The sequence below is a fragment of the Neospora caninum genome, chromosome X (genome assembly GCF_000208865.1).
Source record: "Neospora caninum Liverpool complete genome, chromosome X".
In the NCBI taxonomy this organism is placed as follows: Eukaryota; Apicomplexa; class Conoidasida; order Eucoccidiorida; family Sarcocystidae; genus Neospora; species Neospora caninum.
The window spans coordinates 6368828-6394050 of NC_018396.1; the positions used below are offsets into that span (position 1 = coordinate 6368828).

General features: G+C 52.8%; 1 protein-coding gene across 1 annotated transcript; it reads right to left on the reverse strand.

Moving 5' to 3' along the window:
• Nucleotides 1–1440: 1440 nt before the first annotated feature.
• NCLIV_052220 (hypothetical protein) lies at nt 1441–23133 on the reverse strand (the record flags this gene model as incomplete). Its single annotated transcript, XM_003884775.1, has 35 exons — nt 1441–1571; nt 2332–2427; nt 2703–2957; nt 4174–4276; nt 4536–4680; nt 5055–5184; nt 5681–5730; nt 6335–6471; nt 7112–7273; nt 7962–8193; nt 8827–8921; nt 9397–9494; nt 9741–10148; nt 10799–11190; nt 11469–11585; nt 12277–12370; nt 12948–13035; nt 13369–13500; nt 13819–13859; nt 14497–14608; nt 15013–15092; nt 15473–15632; nt 15839–15922; nt 16209–16298; nt 16957–17105; nt 18149–18277; nt 18729–18845; nt 19303–19383; nt 19643–19749; nt 20132–20238; nt 20638–20742; nt 21051–21403; nt 21946–22102; nt 22575–22681; nt 23046–23133. 35 exons carry the CDS (start codon nt 23131–23133, stop codon nt 1441–1443), a joined length of 4932 nt encoding a protein of 1643 aa, XP_003884824.1.
• Between the last annotated feature and the right edge of the window lie 2090 nt (nt 23134–25223).

The window sequence follows — 25223 nt, forward strand, 5'->3', positions numbered from 1 at the left end:
CGCCACTCTGGCTGCTCGCCGTCCCTTCTCGCGCAAACAGCAAACATGCTCCATTTGCGTTGACGCGCCCAAGATTCTCTCGCGAGGCGCAGTCCCTCCACAGAAACAGGCGCATGTTTGTTCGAATACAGACAAAAGTGCTTTCTGTGGATACTTTCTGAGCCCAACAGGTGCACTTGTATCCGCAAAGACATTGCAGGTTTGACAGGCATTCACATATATATATATATATATATATTTCTACATATGAAGGTATGTGAAATTCGGATGAGATGACGGCGTACATGTGTTCTCGTGTACGTGCGACTTCCAAGTGTCCATGAAGCAGTGGGTGTTCGCGAAGACGAGTAAGCTCGCGTGTGATTCGCATTTTGTGCGAACCTCCGGGAAGGAGGGAGAGGCGAGTGAAGCAGGGTGTGGGAACGGAAGTCTGCATGCGAGGTGGGAGTCGGCCTCGAGCCGAACTGGATTCACGCAGAAGACAAAAAATAAGAGCCGATGCTTCCGTTTTACGACTTGCGAACCCATCTTTCGCGTGTCGCTGCGCTCGGCGCACCGCCGTCTCAGAGAGAGGCTTCGTGACGCACGCATGCAAACACAAACGCGCGTCTTTTATACAGAGCATGCAAGCGTTCAAACAGCCTTAGCGCAAATGCACTCTAGAGATCGTTTTTGTATTCACACTCATGCACGCATGCAGGTTTGCTTGCGTTACATCGACACGGAAGGAAGTGAAATCGTAGGGAGAAGAAAGGAGAGCAACGCCGACAGGTTCGGCTGCCCATGAAAACGATGCGGTGGATAGCGTCACTTGACACAGCTCCGAAGTTCGACAGGACCCCCTTTCCTCTCTTGTAAACTTCAAGCAACTGTGATTCACAGAACGATTACGACCTACGATGAACGCAAATCGGTTTCTACACCTACACCTTGGCCAGTCCACATGCACCTATTATAAGCATATATATATATATATATATATATATGTAGATGAATCCATTGGGGCATGCCCGCATGTGAAGACGCGACAAACATCTGCGAGTGTTAAGATGCAAGAAGGGCGGAATGATGTAAAGACCACACTCGCGTTCCTTGGAAGGAGAGCAAGCCCGAGGAATGACAAACACAGAAAACAGACAAAACCTGCATTCAGAATCCGTCTCTCTCTGGCGATGCATGGCCCGCTAGCTGGCTGCCGGAACCCAAACCCTCAGAGCTGCGTCCAAACAGCTGAGAAACCCCCGACGTCTGTCTATTTCCCTGAACATTCGAGCTTGTAACAGCATGGAAAAACATTTACGCATTGCACAGTCATATATATATATATATATATATGCATTTTCGTGTATAACCGTATGGATATATATAAACGCTTTTTCTGTGTATGAATAGAGAGAGAGAGAGAGGAGCAAGGTGATTCTTGTCGGAGACCCCTGCAAGTTACTTTCGAGGCCAGTATTCGTCCCAACTGCGAATATCCCAGAAGAAGCGGCCTTGCGCTTCTTTCGCTTCTTTCTTGTTCAGCGCCTCGACAAACATGCACGCCACTTTGATGTTGGTGAGGAGGGGAACTGAAGAAAAGAAGATCGGACAGGCAGTCTCTTCTCTCGTGAGACGATGGACACGCGGCAGAGAGACGCGGCGCGACGGCACCCGCCGCTACGATTTATCCACCACGTCAAAGAGACTCTTAGATACCCCCTCCTCTACAGATGTGTCGACGCACGCAAGTGCACGCAGCAAGGAGTTAAATGTATACCAGAAAGAAACGTGCATGTACACGGAGAGACGGATGTGTGCAGAAGTAGAACGAATTTATTAAGAATCCACACACGTACGAGAATACCCACATATCTATATATATATATATATATATATATCTATATCTATATATATATATATCTATATATATATATATATATATATATATAAATTTATGTATACATATGTGTACGTAATGCCAATCTATCTCTCTGTGTACTGTATATATAGAGCTGCATGTCGATCCTTTGCTGCAGCCGTTTTCACAAATCGAGCTGGCGTGGGACTCTGTTGGTTGTGGTGCGTGGGATCGGTCGTTGGGCGTTCTCGGTTTCGCCTTTCAGACTTGGACAACACAGGAAGAAGGCTGTCTCTTTTCGGAGACAACCCGAGTTCTCTGGCTTCTGGAAAAGGTAGCAAGGCCGCATAACCACACAGACAATTTCTACGTTTCCTCCCCATCTTTTTCGACTCGAGACAGCGCGAGAGCGATCGGTTGAGTGCGTTCCCAGCCTTTTCCTCTTTCCTTTTTCGTCCTCGTGCAACTGAGGAAAAGACAAAGCGACGCACCTCCACAGTCGATCGCTGTCCGACGGATCAGATAGCCGTTCGTTGCCGCCCTGCTGTTCATGCTCTCTGGCACATTTATGACCATCTCCACCTTCCCTGGTTCAGAAAAACACACAAGTTCTCAACAGGGGGCGACCCGTGCTTATCTACATGTACTTCGATTCTTATGTGCTGATCTGGCCAAATATGTATATCTGTATATAGGTGTCAAGCACCTGCATGTATATGTGCGTCACCACTACGCCTGGTGAGAAACGATCTGTGTCGAGGTGTCTCCGTCCAGTGAAGTGAATTTAAAGGTAGCCTAATTCCCAATCATCCACGCGTTAAAAACCACTACAGATCAATCTGTGCGGTGCGTGTTTGCTTACCACTTTCAATGACAGACAGGGCCTGCTGGGTGTGGTCGTCTCCGAGTTGCGCCTCCTTGGGACGGGGGATCGGTTTCCGCACGCGAATGATTCGAGACGCATATTCGGAGTGCAGGCGTGCATTGTCGTTTCCTTCGGCGTCTCCCCGTTCAGAAGGCGAGGGAAGGAGTCCGCTGACAGACGCTGGAGAGATGTTGCCAGGGAGGTTGGTTCCCGACGCACGAACGAGGCTGTTTATGATGTACTGGTAGGTGCCTGGAGATGGAATCCGAAGAAAAGCGGAGATGCACGAGATGAGGGACGAGATGAGGGCCGAAGAAGGCAGAGAAAACAGGAAAGACGAAAAGGCAGAGCGTGAGCGGAAAGAGACAGGAGCAAACAATTGCCCTCCGGGCGAGAGAAGAAGCCTCACGCGCCGAGGCGCACACAGCGAGAGAGGATGATGCGAGCGGGAACGAACGAACACCGAAAAGAAACCTTCCTGGCCAACAGACACGCCGTTCAACGAGAGGCAGCAGCTGGAGCCACATGGTTACACAGTTCCCACGAGGAAGGAGAGGAAAAGAGGAAATGGGCGAAGGACAAAACGAAAGCTCCCGTTTTCTCAGATACCGCGAACTACACCAAACATCCCAGGCGAGGCACGAAGGCGCGCTAAGAGAGAAGAGGGTTTTCAAAGCAAAAGAAGCTGGCCCCGCGCCCCGCCCCCCCCCCTCCCCCCCCGCGACACTCACGTCCGCCTCGACACACAGCTCTACGCCGTCAGAGAAAATAAACGAATTCAAATGCATTCAAAAATCGATAAAGAGAAAGGGACGCACAGCCATCTGAACAAGTGCATACATACCCGATACGAAACACCTGCACTTTGACACATGTATACATACATATACATATACATGTATACAGAGTACATGTATATGTATATATATATATATATATATATATATATATATATTGTATGTATTTTTATATATGCATAAAGACATGCATTTGTGTGAGATGGAATGACGTGGCAGGGACGCGAAAGTAGGATGGCGGCTGCGCTTGCCTTCGGTTGCGTAGATGGTGAATCCTAAATCGAGGAGAATTTTGATGTACGGTTCCAGCTCCACCTTGGACCACAGAGGGCCTGCGAAGAAACAGGCGATCAACGCATGCGGCCGTGAATGCACAGCTCGCTCGCGGAGGTGACTGAGGGGCCTCGCGTCGTCGCGCGAACGAGGGGCGGCGCACGCTGGGTTTGACAAAGTCTTCAAATCCTCCGCCCGAAAGCACAGAGCGGCGAGAAAAGGGGGAGGCGTCTCCATTGTCTCGAGCCGCGTGGGGTTTCAAGGTTCTGTGCGTTTCGTCCCACGAGCACGCCTCCGAGCTTTGAGAGGCATCTGCAAAAGCGCGGAACTGCATACAGACGTCTCTTAGAGGGGAGAGGCGGCTTCGCCGCCAGAAGAAAGGAAAGGAAATCACTCACCTGTGCAGATGAGAATCGTCCGCTTGACGAGAGGCAAGTGCACACCTGCGGAGATGAGAGCCTTGAGGAAGGCCTCGTGCTTGCTGGAGCCGAAGCAGGCAACCTGAGGCAAAAACGGATGCAAGAAGACAGAAGGAAGCACGACAACGGAGCAAAGTGACATCTGGACTGAAACACGCGGTCGCCTCCAGCCGCCCTCGCTGGAAACAAACATGAGCCAAACCCTTCTTTCTTGCCCGCTGCTTGGGCTCCGTGTGCTTTGGTTTCCTCAGTCTCTCGGGTGTCTCGCCGTCGGTTGGAGAACGGGGAGAGCTTCTGGTTCGCCTTTTCGTTTGTTTTCGCCCTTTCACCGGCCTACGCACTTCGCCAGTTGAGCGCATTTCCACGCCGAGGACAGGGTCACAACCGCGAAGGCGGGCGAAGGAGAAGACCGGAACTTTCACGCAGACGAAGGAAAGATCCATCAGGTGAATTGGCAACGGACTGACGGGCGCGCCGATCATCACTCTGACGAACAAAAAGACAAAGAAACCGCGAGTGATTCGAGGACACAGATCGATATCATTCTCACTCTACACGCAAAGAGAAAAGCAGCCGTTATATATATATATATATATGTATATACATATACAACCAGACGAGCAAACGGACACACGCATGCAGACATAGACACAGATATACAGCTTTGTCGGTTTGAATAGGTGTATCTGTATGGAGAGGGAGAAGGAAAGCGAGCAAAGGAGAGGTAAGGATCAACCGAGACCTCCATATATATATTTATATATATATATCTATATAAATGAGCATGAATCTGCCTGTATCTTGCGGTTCCTATACGTGAGATGGAGGACTGCCCTTCTGTTGTGGGTTCACACGCTTACTTTGTTGCGAGGTCAATGAGGTTCACATTGAAGGCCTTGCTGATGAAGGGGAAGGTGCGCGACGCTCTCAAGTTGCATTCGATCACTTTCACGTCGTTTTGTTTGCAGATGAATTGAATGTTGAAAGGCCCTGGCAAAGACAGAAACCCGACACGCAGTCAAACAAGCACTGAAACGGCGCCATCGACAGATGCAGCGCCTTGTGTTTTTTTTGCATGGGCATGCACTCCGAGACCGTTTGAGGCGCGCGTCTGGAGCTCCGCAGAAAAGGGTCGCAGCCTCGAGGCCTCGGGTGTCCCCGTCGCCGGCGCACAAACTCAAGGCGGGCAGTTTGGGTCCGAAAGCAGACGCCAAACGAGGAGCGAAAACGTGAAAAGGGAACGACCGCGCTTTCGAAGAAGCGTTCCCCGCCGACGAGGACAGAGCCACGAGCGAGGGTAAGCCGACAGAAAAGGGCGACAAACCGTGAGGAAGCAAAAAAGCGGACGAAACTACCAAGAACCTTCATTGGAGCACAGACACACGAGGCAGAAGAAACCGAGTCACGTGCACCAGACAAAGGCAGAAGAACAGGAAGAGAGCAAGAAGGAGAGAAAACGTGAGAGCTGTAGAGCGCAGAGACGAACCTGAAACTTGGAGAGCGCGCGCGAGCTTCTGGGAGATCTTCTTCACGCGACTGCACAAAACGCATCGGCAGACGAAAGTTGGCATGTTTGAAAATTCCCAAAAACGGTCAGGACTCGGGTCGCCCTCGCGATCGATGCCCCCGCGCCACAGGCAGTTCAGAGCACACGGCGTTGGACTCGCTATATGTCTCTTTCTGTTCACCTATATATCTTTCTATATAGAGGCGTGTATCTATCTACATCTTTTGGATATCTATTCACCTACCTGGATCTATCTGTAACTATCAGCACATCTATCTGTGCGTACGTGTGCCTATGTCTCTCTCTGTATAGTATCGCTCGTGCGCTCTGTATTTGCTGGTGTGGATCCTTCTCTGTCTCGTTCTCTGAATCGACAACTCAGCCTTTCTATCGACCGTTCGGCGCGCGTTTCTCTCTGCTCCTTTCGCTCTTTCAGTCGTCCGCTGTCTGTCTGCGTCGCGTCTAAGTTTCAACGCTGGGCACTGAGGGCAAGGCGTTCGCAGGGAACAGCACAGTCGCAGGAGGGGCGCCAGGAAGAGGCGCATTTTTAGATAACGTCTCGCCCTCTCGCGGCAGATGTCTTCGGTTCAGCTTTTGGCCTTTCGTCGAAAAGGCGCCTCTCCCCGTCCTCACCGAATCGTTTCCACGTAGAGTTTCTGCCCGGGAAGAACCAAAGTGGCGTCGCCAGAGTGTGTCCCTGCATTCTCCACGTGCTCGCTGATTGCGAAGTTCACAATCTCCCCGCGGCACGCCACACTGTCGAACTCCACCTGAAAGTTTAGAGAAAAGTAAATCACCACTAAGTTGGTTTCTTAATAAGGACATAACAAAATTAGTTGCAACAAAGCTAAGCGAAACTGTGAAATCAACGGGCATTTAACCAGACAAAATAGGACACTCGGCACCCGAACGAGGTACACCCCAACACCTCCAAACCATCTATACGCATATCATGTGCATGCATCAATGGCGTATACATGTGGTACATATGTGCGTCTCAGCGTGTGTTCCTCCCCACAGACACATACATTTCGCCCTTGGTACTCATCTATCGATCTCTAACTCGCTATCTATATAGCGCATGTTCAGTCTCAGAGACAAAAACCGGGACATCCGTTTTGGTACAGTGTCCCCCGTCTCGCCACGGAAATACAGCCACCGCTGTCACACCGCACATGCACCGTACCACGCAGGCTCCAAAACTCTACACAAATCGATACTCGTACGAATATGCATATACCTACAGACTGGAACATACAGACAGGTACAAATGTCCATATGTATCCATATATATATATATATATATATATGTACATATCCATATATATATATATATATATATATATATATATATATATATGTACAAGAAAGTGTGTCAGTCTTGCGAAGGCGTGTCCTTTTCCCCCCTACTTCTTTGGCGTTTTCAACGAATTTGGAGATGACAACGGGCGACTCGCCGCTGACGACGGCGGCGATCTTGAGGAAGGCGTCGAGCTGTTCGTCGTCTGTCACCACGCGCATGGCGGCTCCACTCAGCACGTAGGAGGGGCGCACGAGAACCGGGTATCCGACCTGCAGCGCGCAGAAATTTCGGGTTTTTTTAAAAAGACGCAGCGCCGGGAAAATCAAAGACTGACCAATGCACATGTTGAAAGGCGGGGCCTTACACGAGGCCTCGGAGCAGGACGCCGGTTGGCTTTCTGGGTGTGTGTACACAGTGGCGCACCATGCACGACAGAGCTGAAAAGGGGAGTGGAATTGAGACTCGCCACCAAACCTTGTGTTTGTGTGTGTGTGCGACCTCTCGCGTGTTAACGTTTAATTGCATCCTGCAACGTCTATGGAAGTTTGACGCTCGAAGATTTGACCCCGTCTGCCTTTCGTCCGCCGCGCGCAGGCGCTCGCCCACGGCATGCGAAACCGCGGCTTCTCCGCCCTGCGGCAGCAGACGCTGCCCGGGGACCCGGTTGTCTTCAGGGAGATCGCCGCTGGCACGTCGAAACCTTCTTGCCCGAACTCCACGACGCTTGCGCAGCCCCGGCGCTGCACCCTCGGCTCTTGTTCTTTTCCAGCTTGTCGCGTTTGCGTCTTTGGCTCCGTACCCGACTCTCGTCTTCTGCTCCGCTTCGTTTTCGTATTCGATTCTCTGTTCCGTCTCTCTCTCTTGCCGTGCTCATCTCTCTTGTTCTCGCCTCGTTTTCTTTAACTTTCTGCGGTGTCTTCTCTCTCTGTCTCTGGTTTTCTCTCGGCTGTCGCTCACCTCTTGACAGAAGGCCTTGGCGGTTCGGAGGTCGGTGAACTCTTTCCACCTGGGTTGATCGATGTTCAGCTCGTCGCACAGGCGCGAGAACTTGTGCCGGTCTTCGCAACAGTCGATCGCCGCGACGCTCGTCCCCACGATTCTCACCCCGTGCTCTTCCAGCTGAGAGCAGAGTGTGTTCGGAGTCTGGCCGCCGACAGAAATAATCACCCCTGAAGGAGACTCGATGTCCCTGGCAAAGAGAAGATATGGCGAGGATGCGAGCAGCAGACCAGAGAGATGGAGAAGAAACAGACGAAAGGTGAGAAGACCGCGCGCGCGGAAATGACACGCAAAGAAGGATAGAAACACCGCGAAGCGCAGAACCCAGGAGGTAGCGAGAAGAACAAAAGTACCACACCGGCGGCAAAAAACAAACAAACCAAAAGACCAATCCGAAAGAGGAGACACGGCGCGCCACGGGAAACAGAGGCGGCGCACGAGGACGCAAAAGAGGGAAGGAAGCCAGGGGAACAAAGATTAAAGATGAGAGGAAGCCAAAGGTTCAGACGCACACCGGAAACCGCCGGTGTGATACCAGACGGCAACTTGGGGGCACATTGATGTTGAGTTTCGTGGCAGGGAGACGGCGAAAGGCAGGGAGAGAGAGACAGCGGCCGCGTCAACACGCTACCAGAATTTAGAAGGAAAGCAGTCGCGAAGGCCCCTCGCGAGAAACGAAGAGAAACGTGAAACGGCACAGACTCGGCGAGAGGGCCTCTGCAAAAACGAATCGGAGAGGCCCAGTTGCGCCGGAGGGTACTGGGCGCGGACATTCGGATTTTAGTCGGGGACTCCAACACTGACCAACGCGGCGGGGGCTTACCAGATATTCAAGACCGTCTCCAAGCTCAGGTCTTCAAAGTACAGCCGGTCGCTCACGTCGTAGTCCGTCGATACTGTCTCCGGGTTGCAGTTCACCTTATCAACACACAGAAATCATGCGTAAAAAGGGCATGGCGACAGCCAGCAGACATATATATAAGCTGTGGAGCAGCTTTGCTACGTCTAGCGTTTCGATTTCCATACCTGCTGGTATATATGTGAAGACATACAAATTCCACCTCTACATGTCCTCTTCCACATGTATGTGCAGGCATCGACATGTACATATAAATGAATAGATGCATACATGCACACATCGGTAAACATACCTACACGTATGCAGGTGTAAATATATATATATATATATATATATATATGCATCTCGTTTACCAGTAGACATATGTACGTACATATATTTTCATATATGCATGCATGCATCCGTGTTTGTAGGTGTCCGATTCCGAAAGGCTGACGGATGCACCATGTGGCGGCAGTCATTTGCCTTTCCCCGCCGCCGAGGCAGCTTCGCAATTCGCGCGGGGGTCTCCACCGCACCGAGGCACCATCTTACCACAATTGCGTGGTGTCCGAGAGAGCGCAGTGTACGGACACACGAGACAGCTGACCAGTCAAACTCGACGCTGGACCCAATCCGGTAGCAGCCGCAGCCTACGGGCAGCAACCGACGTCGGGACGAAAAAAGCCAGGAAACCAAAGCAGCAGGAAACGCAGACAGCCTTTTGAGAGAGATGTTTGAAGAGTTTCCGATTCAGTGCACTGCGGAGAGTAGCTGGCATTTGATTCGTGTGTCTCGCCTCTTTCTTTCTCTCCCCTTTGAGTGTCGCTCGTTCTCTACTTCCTCTCTGATTCCTGTGTCTCCCTCTCTCTTCTTTCACTCGCCCTTCTGCGCCTTACCTAGAACAACGTAGCACTGTTTCCCGAGCGCGTCGACGTCTCCAGATCCCATGCGCGCTGTCGTCGAGCGTCGGCTGAGGTGGCCGAGCACACTCTCCTCTCTCTTGATACCCTGTGTCTTGTCTCTCGTGTTTCCCTGCGTCTCCTTGTCCGCGCAGTCTAGCCCATGCAGAGCAGCTGCGGCTGTGAATCCGCGGGCAAGGGGCGCGACGTCGTCTCCGACCCCCTGGTAGGTCAAATAGAGGTAGTTGGTGTGCGCTGGAAACTCAGCGGCCAGAGTGTCGATCTGCTTCACAGACGGCCGCACTCCCAGGGACAGGCGCCTCCGGCGAACGTCGAATTCCGACGAACCGCGAGCGGCAGAGGGCGACGCCTTGAGGTAGTGCGCAATCTGACGATCGCTGAACCCTGAAAAACCCCACGCGCGTAGCAACAGAGCCAAACGAGGTGCACGCAGGAGAGAAACGGGGCCACGCGACGGCGAGAGCAGGAAGAGACTCAAAAATGGGGAGGGTTCAAACCACGTGAGTGTGGCAATCTGGGAATCGGAAACAACACAGGTCGCCGACAGGAATCTTGTTTGTCTTCAGGGCTGTTGTCGGCGTCGCCCGGTTCTGCGTTCTCGACGTACAGTCGCCGCGCGTGGCCTTACTGGTCTCCTTTGAGCTCGCCATCTGGTGGTTTTTGCGTTCGCTCTTTGTCGGTCGATCTCGCTTTATGTGCGTCGATCCTTGTCTCTCTGTGCCTCCACCGATATCTAGCTTTACCTCTCTATCGCTTTCTCTCTCTAGTTCTTCCCTCTGTGCCCACTGTCTGTTTCGCGCCAAACTGCGACACGTCTGCTCGGAGTCTGCACGCGCAGCTGCTCCACTCCCTCCTGACGCTTCTCGCGCTCTCCTGCTCCGCACAGCGCTGCCTCGCGATCGACCGTCGGACTTCTCCAACGGTCAAACTTGCATCACGTGAGTAACTAACGAAGTACATGTCCCGTAGAGAGCCCCCCCACGAACGCGCCACGTCATGCTTCAGTGGATGCAACGACAAGACGTGTTGCCTACCGTATTTCTTGACGTAGAAGAGGTCGGAGCGGTCGAGATCCTCGAGCGTGAGGTGCGCCAGCTGGCATTTTATGTCGTTGATGTTTTGCAGCTTGCTCAAAAACCACTTGTCGATGTTCGTCTTTTCGTGGAGAGCATCGACGGACCACCCGAGCTGGAGGGCCAGCGCCAGCGCCCAGATGCGATTCGGCGACGGCCGTCGCAACTCCGCCTCGAGGAGCGCATTCTGCCCCACAGCTGCGCTGTCTCCGCGGGGACCGGCCGCGCGGCCACTTGCGCATGCACTGGAAGGGCATGCAGGCGATGCGGCGTCCGAGAGAGGCGCGGCGTCTTCCACGGTGAAGAAATGGCAAACCGACTCGTCGAAACCGCCAGCCTTCTCGTCCACCATTCTGAGCGGAAAATGAAGATTCGCCAGGGGCAGAGTGGAGACAAGGGCGAAACGAACAGCGAAGGGGGAAGAGAAAAAAATGGGAAAAAGAGGGAGGAAAAGCGAGCGAAAAGGAGACAGAGAGACCGCGAGAGGTAGATCGCGAAAGAGGGAGAAAACGACAGCGAGACAGAGGCTGACAAACAAGCAGAGGAGAGAGAAGAGAGAGCGAGTACGGCAGACAGGAAGGCAACAAGGAGAGTCCTGAAGGCTACTCGCACCGCGTTTTTCGTTTCATACCTGAGAGCCTTCTGCAGCGACTCCTCGAAGGTGCGCCCGATGGCCATGACCTCGCCGACGCTTTTCATCGCGCTTCCCATCAAAGGATCACATGAGTCGAATTTTCGAAGGTCCCACCTGAGCACGACACGCCGCAAGGCCACGCGAGACTTCAGCGATCACGGGCGAGAGTCCACGGGACTGTGACACGCCGTCGGGCTTTCCACAAACACAAACGGCTCCCCAAAGTCGTTAAAAAGCCTGCATGCATCCGCTGCATGCGCGGCGCAGACAGGCGGTTGACGGAAGACTCCCGCCTGTTGCAGAAAATCGAGAAACTTCCCTCTGTACAGACACTCCCCATCGGAAAGCTCTTAAGGAAACAGGCAGACTTCTCTACCGAGTTCTCCACCCAAGCACCTGACTGCCGGTGCAGAGTCCTGCCACGCGCAGAGACGCAAAGACGAGAGGGTTCTTAAGAGAGAGGGAAATTGAGAGCAAGAGAGAGAAAGAGAGAGCGCAAGAGAGAACGAGACAGAAAGAGATATTGAGGAACAGGAAGAGTGAGAAGAGAGAGAGAAAGGGAGAGCGCAACAGAGAATGAGAGGGAAAGAGAGAGACATCAAGCGAGCGCGACAGAGAGAAAAGAGGGACCCATAGAGGGAACAATAGAGAGAGAAAGGGAGTGATATTGAGGAAGAAGAGAGCGAACTGAAAACCATCGAGCCGCCGGGAGCAAGGCACAAACCTCTGGGAACACAACGAGCAGGGTTACATCCTCAGCGTGACTGCGATGTTTTTCCTGCTTGCATTGCAGCGAGTCTCCCACCTGGGCACTTTGGTGACGACGTAGTCCAGAGAGGGCTCGAAGCACGCCGTCGTCTCCTTTGTCACGGAGTTGCTCAGTTCAACCAAAGTGGATCCTGCACGTGCGCGAGAACACGGCGACGCCAAAATATCAAGAGGCTCCGCCGTCGAAACACGGACTGTCTCACGTGTTTACGGTTTAAGTTGATGGAGAGGCACATGCGCCGCGTGGGGTAAAAAGGAGGCAAAGAAGAAGGGGCGGGATGCACCGTGGCGACTGGAAGTCTCCGTAAGCACCCACCGCGTGACGGCCTTCCACAGGCGTCCAGCGAGCAATCAAAGCGACGAGCCGGAACGCATCCGGGCGAGGGAGAGGGCCTCCCGCAACACAGCAAGACATAGTCCTATATAACCAAACCTAAAGACGTCATCTCCAACTAGATACCTAGACATTTATATATATATATATATATATATATATATATATGCTTATGTAGGGACATGCCGTAGATGCACAGGCACAAAAATGTAGGCATATAGATATATTTATATGTATACGTATATGTGAGTGTGCATGCTTTGCCGTCGCACAATGAGCGAAAATGGGGAGTGAATGGGAGGGCGTCTTTGTAATTCTGCTGGAACTTTCGGTTGTCAATTATAGAGACGCGAGAGCAGAAGACGGAGACGGACCTAAAGCGAGCTTCGCCGCAATGTACGCGAGCGGATAGCCGGTCGCCTTGGACGCCAAGGCGCTGCTGCGGGAGAGACGCGCGTTGACCTGCGGTGAGAACAGACATAGACGGCGTGATAAGCGTCGAAACGTGATTACGAAAAGGCAAATGAAAACCCGCCTTCGGTTTCAAAGGGCGAGTGCCAGCATGCGGCGACAGGCAGGTGTAACGGGGTTTTGCGTCCACTTCTGTCTTTTGTTGACCCAGTTTCGGTCCTGTTCGCGCCAACCAGGCTGTCCCCAGCTGCGCAACGCGAGTCCGCCTCGTCTGAGCCAGGACCGGAAAGGTTCCGTTTTCTGTCTTTGTTTCTCCTTTGTCTCTACATGTGTCTCTCTGTTGCCTCCCTCTTTCGTCGTCGTTTCCTCTGCTCTCGTTCGTACCTCGACAATGTAGTACTTTTCGGAGGCAGGGTCGAGAGCGTACTGGATGTTGCATTCGCCGACGATGCCAAAGTGGCGAATAACTTTCAGCGCAGTGTCTCGGAGGCGGTAGTAGTCCTCGTTCGAAAGCGTCTGGGGAATGCGAGAGGCCACCGCATGCAGACAAGTTCTAACTCGCAAATCCGAGGGCGACACACCCGGAGGCGAAGGGTCGCGGGTGGCGGCAAAACAAAGGCTGAAAAACGGAAGAGACTAACGTTCGACACCGAACAAGAGAGACAAAGAGGGCAGGAGCGAAAGAGAGAAAGAAAGATAGAGAAACAGAGAGGAGGAGAAAGAGGGAGCAAAAGAGAGAGAGATGGAGAGAGAGAAAGAGAGAGAAATAGCGAACCAGGGAGAGGAAAAGAGAAAGCAACAGATAAATGGAGAGAGCGAAAGCGAAACCCTCACCTGGGAAGGAGCAACGACAATCGAGTCGCCGGTGTGGATACCTAGGAAGAAGAAAAACCACGCGACACTCCCGGGTGTACAGGCATCGATAATTGAAATTCACGCACGTTGGGGGCGTGCCCACGACGAAACTGTTCAAAGTGCGAGCGCTCAAGAGAACATGAGTCCCAAGCGATGCGCAAAGAATTGTGGAAATACAACCAAGATACGAAAATATCCAGAGAGCGTGCATAACTGTAACACATATATATACATGTAGATAGTTAAATAAGATTTACACACGCGGGCTGATGACCAGATGTGGCGATAAGGAGATACAGACATAGAGCGCTACACGGACGGCGCTGTACAGAGACACAGTCACAGAGAGGAACAGACAGAGAGACCAAGAGACGAACTATTTCAACAGACACGTAGTGAGCAAGCGCCACTGCGGCCGATGAAGACATCGAGAAGAAGAGGCTCAGAGAGAAGAGTCGAAAGAGGAAGAAGTGTGCTTCTGGGGGGTGTGCGCGACGAGAGGGTGCCGAGTGCTTATCGTCACGGATCTCCCCTCGGCTATTTACGGGGGCACATTGAGGCAGGCGAGGCTTGGACGCTCCAAAGAGGACAGCCGAAGGCAAGAATGAAACCACGAATGAAACAAAAAACGCACAAAAAGAAAAACGCGGCACGCACCGAGGGGATCCAAGTTTTCCATGTTGCACACGGTGATGCAGTTGTTCTTGCAATCGCGAACGACTTCGTATTCCACCTCCTTCCAACCCTTTAAGCTCTTGTCGACGAAGACCTGCGAGCGGGCATGAAACGGAAAGGTCATGCGTTTCGCGATTCTCCTTCTTCCAACCCTAAACCTAACGAATCCGCCGCCGCCTACGCAGACGCTAGGCATGTCGATCCACAAACTGTGAACGCCCAGGGACTCATCAAGAGGCTTTTTTCATCTCGCCACGAGCTGACGCAAATCTCTCTTTGGGTGGTATCAAACGCATGCATGCAGTCGAAAAAGGGAATGTCCCTACAGCAACACTTTGCAGACGGACATACGTTCACGGCTAGATAAACATGCCAACATGTGCACATCTCCACATATGCATGCACATATCTATCTATCTATCTATCTATCTATCTATCTATCTATCTATCTATCTATCTATCTATCTACAACGATGACGAGAGATCGTGGGTACGGACCTGCGAGGAGTGGGCGAAGGCTTCCTTGCAAATTTGGCGCACAGTTTCCTCGTCTTCAGCAAATCCCGAACCGAGCCCGCCTGCGAGGAAGATGAAGACAGTCCCCCTAAAATTCAATCTCTCCCTCTTCTCTGTGTTCGCGTTCTTCGCTCTCTGCTTCTCCATGCAGAGTGGTTCTCCTTTGTCCTCCTTGTTTTCGTCTCCTTTCACTTCTCTTTCGTCTCCTTTCCGTTGCCTTTCTCCGCCTCCTTCCCTTCCCTTTCTTCGCCTTCTTTCCCTTCCTTTTCTTCGCCTTCTTTCCCTTCCTTTTCTTCGCCTTCTTTCCCTTCCTTTTCTTCGCCTTCTTTTGCTTCTCTTGCGTCTTCTCCGTGTTCGTCTCCCCGTGGCGGCCCTCTGCCTTGGTTTCCCCTTTTTCGTTTTCTTTTTTTTTCGTCTCTTGTCGTCTTCTACTCGCACTGACCGAGTGCAAATGCCGCGCGAATGAGGACGGGGTATCCAATCGCATTCGCCGCCGCCACTGCCTCTTCGGTGTTTGTAGCCGCTGCACTCTCGGCAACTTTCTCGCCAATCTCCTCGAGCTTCGCCGCGAAAACCTTGCGGTCTTCCGTGGCAATAATGGCCTTAAAACAAAACAGACTACAACAATACCTAATGGGCCTTGAACAAAAAGGTTTAAATTACGACACATGAATACACAAATATATAGACACATATACACTAATATACATGTATGTAGATGTATTTCTGTGACTGCTCATGCATATCAATACGCAAATAAATAAACATATATATATATATCCTTACGTGTACAAGCATGCCCACTTACTTCGATTGGACTGCCGAGAATTTTGCAACCAAACTTTTCCAGCACGCCTTGCTCGTGGAGCTTCACGGCGCAGTTGAGGGCCGTCTGCACGCAAAGAAAGGAAAACCGCAAACCCAATGAAGGGCAAGGCCAAACATTCTCACCTGTGTTCACGTCTCCACCTTTATCTGTACAGTGTACATCTACTACGAATGTCCTATACATATCTGTACAGCTACACAACAACGTTCGTGAACACCATTTTGCCTCTAGACAGGTGCCATCTAGTGTGTATTTATATCCGCATATCTTCCGCATTCCCTGTCTGCTGTGAGATGAATCTGTGTAGGTAACTGTCGCAACAGAGAATTCATTCCACAAGCCCACGCACCTGTCCACCGAATGTGCAGAGGATTCCATCGGGCCTTTCCTTCTCGATCACATTAGTCACAAACTCGTCCGTGACAGGCAGGAAGTACACCTGAAAGAAAACGATCGATGCACGCGCCTAGTCACGCCTTAGTCACACCCGCCACGGGCGGCTGGAGTCACTCCGCCGAGCCTCAGCGCATGCGCTCGCGCTTTGTTTGCAGTGGCTCGTCTCTCCCAGCGCGAGGGCGATTCCTATAGAGCGCCTGTTCGGTGCAACCCTTCGGCACGAGACGACGACTGGCGCTTTCGGCGTTTCGCCGTCTCCCTGGAAAGCCGCTGTATCCTGTCTGTTTACCCAGCTGCACAACGGAAAAGCTGGGGAACACTCCTCCCTGCCAGCCTACTTCGAGCAAGCGATCCCCGTCCACCAAACCCTGTGCTCGCCTATGTCGTTGCGTCCCTCTACGCCTTCCTCTGTGTCTCCCTTTTCTCCCCTCCCTTCTATCAAACTCCACCTCCGTATCTCAACCGCGTTCTATTGCTTCCTGGCTCTCCATCACTTTCGCTTGTTCCTCTGGATGCCTCTCCTTTCTGCCTGCCTGCCTGCCTGCCTGTTTGCTCTCCTTCTGTCGCCCTCTTAGCTGACTCCACATCGCTGTCTGTGTCGCGCGCGTCCGCCTTTTCACCCTGTGGCCGGGGAGTCTCGCGTGCATCGGAATCCCGTTTTGGTTCAATTCAAAACGCGTCATGTTCTGAAAAACTCTCACCCTGTCGGCCATGTGCTGGCTGGTTTGCACGGTGGCAATGTTCGGATTGACAACGACCACGTAGATGTTCTGCTCCTTCAAGGCCTTGATAGCCTGAGACCCGCTGTAGTCGAACTCGCCGGCCTGCCCGATGCTGAGGCCGCCGCTCCCTGAGAACGTAATTTTTCGAAACCTCACAAGGCCCAAACTCCCCTCTCAACTGACCTATCAAAGGGTGCGCAAACCCCCACTCTGAGCGAGAGGCAGATCGAATGCGCTATCAGCACACCCCGAGACAAATAGACAGCGAGAGAGACACGTAGCGAAAGAGAGACACAGACAGATCCAGTCACAGATATGGTTCGAACTCGACTCGCCGACGACGGCGCGCCCGTCGCGAAACTGTGCACTCATCCCACAAGAGCCAAGGAAGCCTCTCGACGATAGTGGACACATGCATGCATTTGCGCAGGAAAAGCGGCGGCGGAAGATAACAGTGGGTTCAAGGGAAATCCAGTTCATGCAGCTGTCCAGATATGTTGCGGAATGCATGTGCACTCGAGGGCGTGGCGGTGGTCACAAGTCAAGAGAGACGCTCTTATTCCACGAGAGGAAAGAACCCCCCTGTGGTGAAAACGAAGCCCCAAACCAGCCGACACCGATAGGACAGCGGGAGAGAGGCCAAGATATGAGGAGACAGATCGGCGTCGACTCGCGGCGCGCACACGCGCGCACGGGCAGACGACACGTGGGGAAAACGATTCGTGAAAAAAAACAAAATCGTAGTACGATCACGTGAGACATGCGACGCCCTTTCCAGGCGTCGGGGGCCACGCCACACGCACACACCCACGCACTGCGGCACTTGATGCATATACACACATGTGCATAGCGAGATGAAAGGAGTGCCCAGCATCCTCGCATGCGCCCGTCGGGCGCTGCGTATTTGGCGCGGGAAGAGAGCACCTTGTGCAAACGGAAGAACTCATGCAGAGCGACGGCAAGAGCGTGGAAGCATGTTGTCGATTGCAGGAAGACACAACGAATTTAGGTCTGCAGGCCTGCGGCAGCCATGCGCACACGAACGCGAAACGCTTCGAAGCCGCTGCCACCATGAAAGGACGCGATCTTCTTTTCGACTGTTCGAAGGCCTGCTGTTGCCTCAGGCCTGCTGTTGCTTCAGGATGTCCGTCCGTTCAGCGTCGCGCCTTACCGAGGAGCAGGACTTTCTGGAATTTCTGGGGAAAGGAGAAAGGAATGGTGTGGACCTGCTTCAGCGTCTGGGCCTTCATAATGGAAGCGATGAAGTCGCCAAACAAGTAAAAGGTGTCAGTCGGCCCTCCTGGGAGAAGAGAAAAAGCACGCGACGCCGACTGTATGTACACCCTGCACAAGTCCCCAGTTCCGCGACACCCACCCCGCTTGCCCCGAAAAAACTCGAGCGACACGCGACGCATCAGCGTTTAAGAGTAGACAGTGTCCGTAGAGAGCGGGAAGGGAAAACTAAGGGGGCGATTTGGCTGGGCAACTTTGCAAACAAACATAAAAACCGGCAGATTGCCGTCCGAGCGGCTCTCCAAGACTATAGCTCTGCACAACGGGGAGGCGAAAGGCGAAGACGCCGCTCCCCTGAGGGGCGCGTCTTCACCGCGGCGATGCGCACACACGTGCCACGATGAAACATTCCTTAACCTCTCTCTACAAGACCTGGAGCCTCGCATGCCCCATTCGGATGCCCAACGCAGCGGACCCGGAGTGCAGAGCGAAAGGTGCACTCTGGTCCCCTCACGCACCTGACGCTTCCGGATGAAACTGGGCGGAGAAAAAAGGCAGTGTGCGATGGATGATGCCTTCGTTCGAGCGGTCGTTCGCGTTCACGAAGAGAGGCAGGAAATCCCGTGGCAGGGTGCCTGTGGAAAAAGGAAGCGGAGGGACGAAACCGATCGCAACGCTGTAGTCGACAGTCGCAGAAATCCCGGGGGGAGCCATAAGTTACCAGTATCACCGAAAACTGAAGAACATGCCAAGGTGTCGAACGCAGAAACTCCTCGCTTTCGATGGTTCCACGTCTTCACCACTTCGTCCAACGTCTCGTCCGAATACGCGCACATACATATACACAGCCTACTGTCTACAACAAATTCATAGATTATTTAATAAAATATTATATCCTAAGAAATATAAAAAAAAATCGTTTCATAGCCATACGTTTGCAGATGCAGATGTGCCTCTCTCCTTAAATGCTTTTTTATATATGGTTGCATGTTTGTATGTATGCATCGGCACGGTATGTATAACTATATGCTAAAGAGAATGTGAAACGATCACAGCTCAAGTTGCGAATGGGATGAGGGCCGTGCCGCTTACTCTCGTCGACGGCAAAGCCGTGGTTTTGGGGAGTGATGTAACATCTGGTTGTCCTCAAGTCGATAACAGGTTGATTCATTCCTGCGGCGCAGAGAAAATGAAAAGGCCAAGCCGGCACTGATTCGCGATCCCTCTTCGGCTGCCCATCGCTTCGCATTTCGGACCCCGCCACGCCGCCATATGGCTGTTTTCGTCGCCCCATAAATTACCTCCTTGCATCCAACTGAAGCGTATCTACATAGCAGGCCGGTGTACATACACCCGATTAAGGTGCGGGTACAGCCGATAAGACGAACACCGATGGAGTCCGGGGCCTGTTCCTCGTGTGAAGGCGCTCTACCTCTGTTTCCGTATTTCATTTTGTAGGTTTGTGCTCCAGCAGCCAAAGCGAGAAGCTGGTTCCCCAAGCAGATGCCGAAGATGGGGATCTTCCTTTCCATGACGCGTCTGAAAAAGGACAAAAAAGCGTCGATTTAACGCGGCAATGGCGAAAGGTAAGACGGACTCCCGATCGCCCGAGCGGGGCAGCAGACTCCATCTGCCCTCTCTCCAGACCCCGAGGCGGCGCGACGAGGCGAGAGAAACCGGCAGTTCCTTTCGCTCCGCGCACTTCGCCGTTGTGAGGAGTGCACAAAGTCGAAACACCCGTAGGCTGGTCGCGGACACCCGCCTCGCCGTGCCACTCAGCGAGGAGAGAATAGACACACGCGAGGACGGAACAGCCGCGTAGCGAAACGGACAAACATTGCTTTCGAATTGTTGCTGACACGAACGTAAATGGAACCATTTCCTATCCTGCTTGCTGCGGCGCTTCCAGTCAGCTCCGCACCGAATATTCTCAACGGTTTTCCCGCATTTCTCGGGGTCGCCAGGGCCGTTGCTGATAAAAAGGCCGTCGAACTCCTCGTCCCCAAAATCGTGGTCCCACGGAACAACCTGAAGGCATACAACGCATGTTCCCTACCAAAACCTTCAGAGCCACGCAAGCCGATCCGCGTCCTCCCTTTTTACGCGTAAATGTATATGGGTTAGATATATACGTATATGTATGTATGTATGTATGTATGTATGTATGTATGTATGTATGTATGTATGTATGTATGTATGTATGTATGAATTGACACCGCCAGGCACATGAATTCTTCGTTTCGTACTTGCCTCTGCCTTTTGTCACCAGGTGAGAGCTGACAATAAATCGGCATCGAAGAAGGAAACGGACACGGAGATCGGCCTGCTGAGGGCCACCCAGACAGACGCCCAAGGACCGATATCTCGATGCGCACGGATCCATGTTTTAACAAACGATGGTGGACCGCGTGAGCGGTGTCGCTGTACCTTGAGAGTGATGTTGCAGTGCTCGAATTTGTTGTGCAGGAGCTGGCGGTAGATGTTATATTTCATCCCGCAGTCGACGCAAAGGATGAGGACGTCGCGCAGGTTCTGGGCACGTAGCAGGCACAGATCGACGAAACGGCAACAGCTCAAAAAAGAGAGAAAAGCGGACCGCAGACCGACTCCAAATGCGCCTCGCGACAGACGGGAAACCGCGACCATCCCGATCGATGTGGGCGACCCTGGTGTACGTACACTGCAGCCGCAGACCTGAGGTGCCATGGCAAGCGTGCATCCGAACGCTCGCTCGGTCGAGAGTCGCCTGCTCGTGCGGCTGCGAGCAAGACGGACCGAGACGGGCGCTGCGTTCACACTGCAGGCTTTCCGCGAGTTTTGCCAGCGTGCGTTCTCCGTACCGGACTTGAGACGGTCGACTTGAAGACGCGAACCTCCTTCCGCGAGACGAGGGCGACGAGGTTGTCTTTGTTGGGGTCTTCCCACGGCATCTTCGCCGCTTTGGCGCGGATGGCTGCGCTCCATCTTTCGGCGGCTTCCCGTCGCTTTTCGAGTCTCAAGCGCGCCTGTGCTGGGTCGCGTTTCTTCGCCTCGTCCTCGGGTGTCTCGGAGCTGTCCTCTGTCGCTGGAAGAGCCGCAAGGGCGGCGAGCGACAAACCAGCCTGTCGCTCTTCCTCCTCCCCGAGCACCACAATCTTCCCCAGCATGCAACCGACCTCTCGGAGGTGCTTCGTCAAGGCTCGCGTGTCCACGCCTGGGAGCCACAAAGAAAGAGAACGCAGCGATTGCAGAGAGAAAAGCCCACAAGAGGCAGCGAGAGAAGAAGTTGCAGAGCCATCGAAGACTCCGGAGAGGGAGAACGGAATGGGCAGCCGCGAGAGCAAAGACGCGACACCGACAAAGGGATAAGGCAGGTACACCAGATGTGGACGTCAGATCCCGTACAGCACGAGGCGGCGGAAAGCGAGGGGGAGCCGAGCAAGGGCAACCATGTGCGAGGCACGCAAGCAGACTGAGACGAGAGAAGAGAGACGCAACCAAAACGAGGTGTTGGCGAGCGCGAAAGACCAGGAGAGGGAGGGACAAACGAACCACGACGGAGGGGCCCAAGACCAGCGGACCACTGCGTGCTCGATGTTCGTGAGAGAGGGCTGGGAGAAGCCAGGAGCATCACTCGACACAGCCGCCGCACGCAAAGCGCATGCACGCAAGGGAGGTCAACGAGAGGCAATGCCATTGAAGCCTGCCAAGTCCCAAACGTCGGAAACGGTTCCAGCGTTCGCTCGTCCGCCTCACCTGCAATCGCCGGCACTTTGTGCGTGTTCATCCAAGCAGCGAGGCTGTTTTCTGCCCGGAAGTGAGCCGTCACCGCCGTGGCGTCATAGTCAGCCACCACCAGAGCGCGGACGTAAATTCGATCACCTTCAAAGTACTTCGGCAGGCCGTGCTCGTCCTGAGCAAAAGAAATCAACGTGAGACGAAAACGCCTTCTTACGTAGTTCACACCTGAACCAGCGGTCTGTCTGGATGTCGACACACATCTATACACATATACGGGTCTCTCTCTAGAGATACCTACATACATACATCTCCACAGATATATACATACCTCTCTCAATCTCTCTGCCCATGTGTAGATAGCCATCTAGACATCCATGTAGAGAGATGTACAGGCAACTTCACACAGATCCTGCGTAGACACAGATACTTGTACGCAAATACCCGCACATAAATACATAGATATGTATGTATATGGTTCGCACGGACGGTGGGACGGGTAGTGTATGCAGAGACTCACTCTCTCCACCGGGCCCTCTAGGAGTGTGTTGAGCAAATCTGTGCGTTGATGTGTGTGTGGTGTGTGTGTGTGTGTTATGTGTGATGCGGAACGAGACCGGGGGAGACTCTCGGCTCTCTGCGCCTACTTGCTCGGAGGAAGGGACACCGTAGTTTCCAATCAGGGGATAGGTGAGGACGAGAATTTGGCCTTCGTACGAAGGGTCGGTCAGCGACTCCGGGTAGCCGACCATGCCTGGAAACGACACGGGGAGAGCGACCGGAGAGGCGCATGTTGGTCGAGACAGAGATTCAAAAAACAGATTCTGGCAAAAAGCGGAACCACCTCGAAGGGGAAACAGGCGCGCACATACAAGGGTTGTAAATACCTCCCTATACCTATAAATATACACAATGATATATGCGCAAGCGACTATCTGTATATATATATATATATATATGACTATGTAGTGGTGGGTCACACAGCGTTAGGGATTGGCATGCAAGTCTAAGTCCTGCGAAGTTGTCTGGCCTTCAAGTTTCTGTGGAAATGGGGAGGGAAGCGTGTGTTTGGCAGGTTCGACCCGACCCCCCACCTTAGAAAGTGAGGTCGTGCGTACCCGTGTTGAAGACGACCTCGCCGCCCACGCTCCCCGGAAAGCCGAACGAATACCCGAGAAACTCAGTGCCGTCTGCCAGCACCAGCATTGCAGGCTTAAGGCGACCTAGAACCCAAAGGAGGAGGAGCAAAGCAACAAGAGAAATGAAGAAAACATAGAGAGTCATCTAAGAGGCAAAGGAGGATATCACAAAAAATGGAAAGAAACACAAACGAAACGTCGGGCTACCATCATATGCATACAAGCATACGCAAATCACAGGGTGCACATAGACATGCATCTACATATATATATGTGCATCTACATATATGTATATGCATATATGTATATATATATATATATGAATGTGCTACGATTCGTTTCGTCACCTTTGCGCCTATCTCTCAAGAAGACGTTTTGAGTCCACCATTTTCAGATTGAGATGTTCCTTGGAAAGATGGCAGGCGACCGAAGTGGGAGCGGTGACGCAGCAAGTCAAGATGGAAGTGCCAAGCTTAATTAAGAGGAACGGGGGAAACCGGGAAGAGGAGATGAGACATGCGAGGGCGAGAAGACGGGGAAGAAAGCAAAGAGAGAAGAGAGAGAGACGAACACGGAGAGGAAGTCACGCTGCGACTGGGAAGGCCGAGAGAAGAGAGGAACTCAACGAGAGGGAGAGGGGATACCCACAAAATGCGAACGAAAGACGAGCACGGGGAGATATGAAAACCCAGCAATCAGAGGACACACAGAGAACAAGAAGTAAAAGATGGAACCTCTACCTGCTAAATCGAGGGGGTACAGTGGAGCGAAAACTCCACTGAGTGCACCAACAGGCGATTCGCCCGCATCGCTGGAAACTTGATCGCCCGTCATTTTCGCTTTTGGGGTCGAGAGAAAGTTCCTGGTCGAGCTGTGTCCCTCTGCGGTGTCTGCAGAGTAGGCCCTCTAAGCGCCAACTGCCTGCCGCGACGGTGGTTTCTGCGGAAACCCAAGAGGAGAGAGAACGGTCGGCCGGAAGCAGAGAGGCACAACCTCGAGTACGGGAAATCGGTGTAGCGGCCAGGATGCAAAAACACAAGAGGGGAGAAAAACAGAGAGGACACAGCGTTGAGAGAGTGGACGATAGAGAAGGAAGCGACTGAAGAGGAGTCCGATGGCGAAGGAGGGCGGCAGCAGAAGATGGAGACAGGAAAAGGAGACATGCAAGAACAAACGGGGAGAAGACGGGAATTGAAGCTTGAGGGGAGACGATGGGACAGCAGCCGAAAAAGAGGCGGCAGAGAGAAGAAACGAGAGGCAAAATTCAACGGAGAGAGGATAAGACCTGGAAAGCGGGTGTGTCACTGAGGACGAACAAACGAGTGACGGACGCTGCGATGAGTGGGGGAGCGGCCTCACGCTCGCAAGGCCAGCAGAGAAGAGAGAATACGCGACAAGAGACAGCAACGGTGTAGACACGAAACCAGAGAGGAGCCAGAAAAGTGGAACCTTCCTCGTTGGGGGTCGAAAGAAAGGTCAAGCGCAAAGTCTTCGAGTACCCACCCAGAGATCCTGCACTAGGATCATGACACTGTACTGCGGGAGAATCGATGCGCGTGAGAGTACATGCAGATTTGCGATTTTTCCCAAAGAAAAACGTCAAAACGATCCGTGAATCCCCTCTATCGAGCACGTGCTCGGAAAAAAAAGGAAGAAAAAGAGCAGAAGATCTGATCTCAAAGGGGAGTTGCAATAACTCGTCGATGTTGCAGCCATGGAGACGGCGGGGACCTGATTGCTAGGCGAGAAGGCGCTTGCGTACACCTCTGCCGAGACACCCGAGTGAGCAGAGTAGCGAGGCAATCGGGGTAGGAGCGACGGAGAGCGCAGGCGACCATCAGAAAGAAAATCTACAGACTGTCGAGAGGGAAGGGAAGAGATATAACTGAAGCGGCAGAAGGTTCAATGGACAGACTTGAAAAAAAGAAATGCCGAAAAACGGGGATGCTGGAGGCAATCGACGTTTTCGTACACCCTCACTGGGGAGCTGGCGCCGCCGTTTTCAGCCCCAACAAAAAGAACGCGGTTCACGAGCGGTGGAGTTCCCAGGAAGGAAAAGAGGATTTCGGCAAGGAGTGTTTTTTTGCGACAATTAAGCTATCCTGAGGCCGTACCCGTGGCTTCGGGTTTGACCACCGAGAAGACACAGCAAGGGAA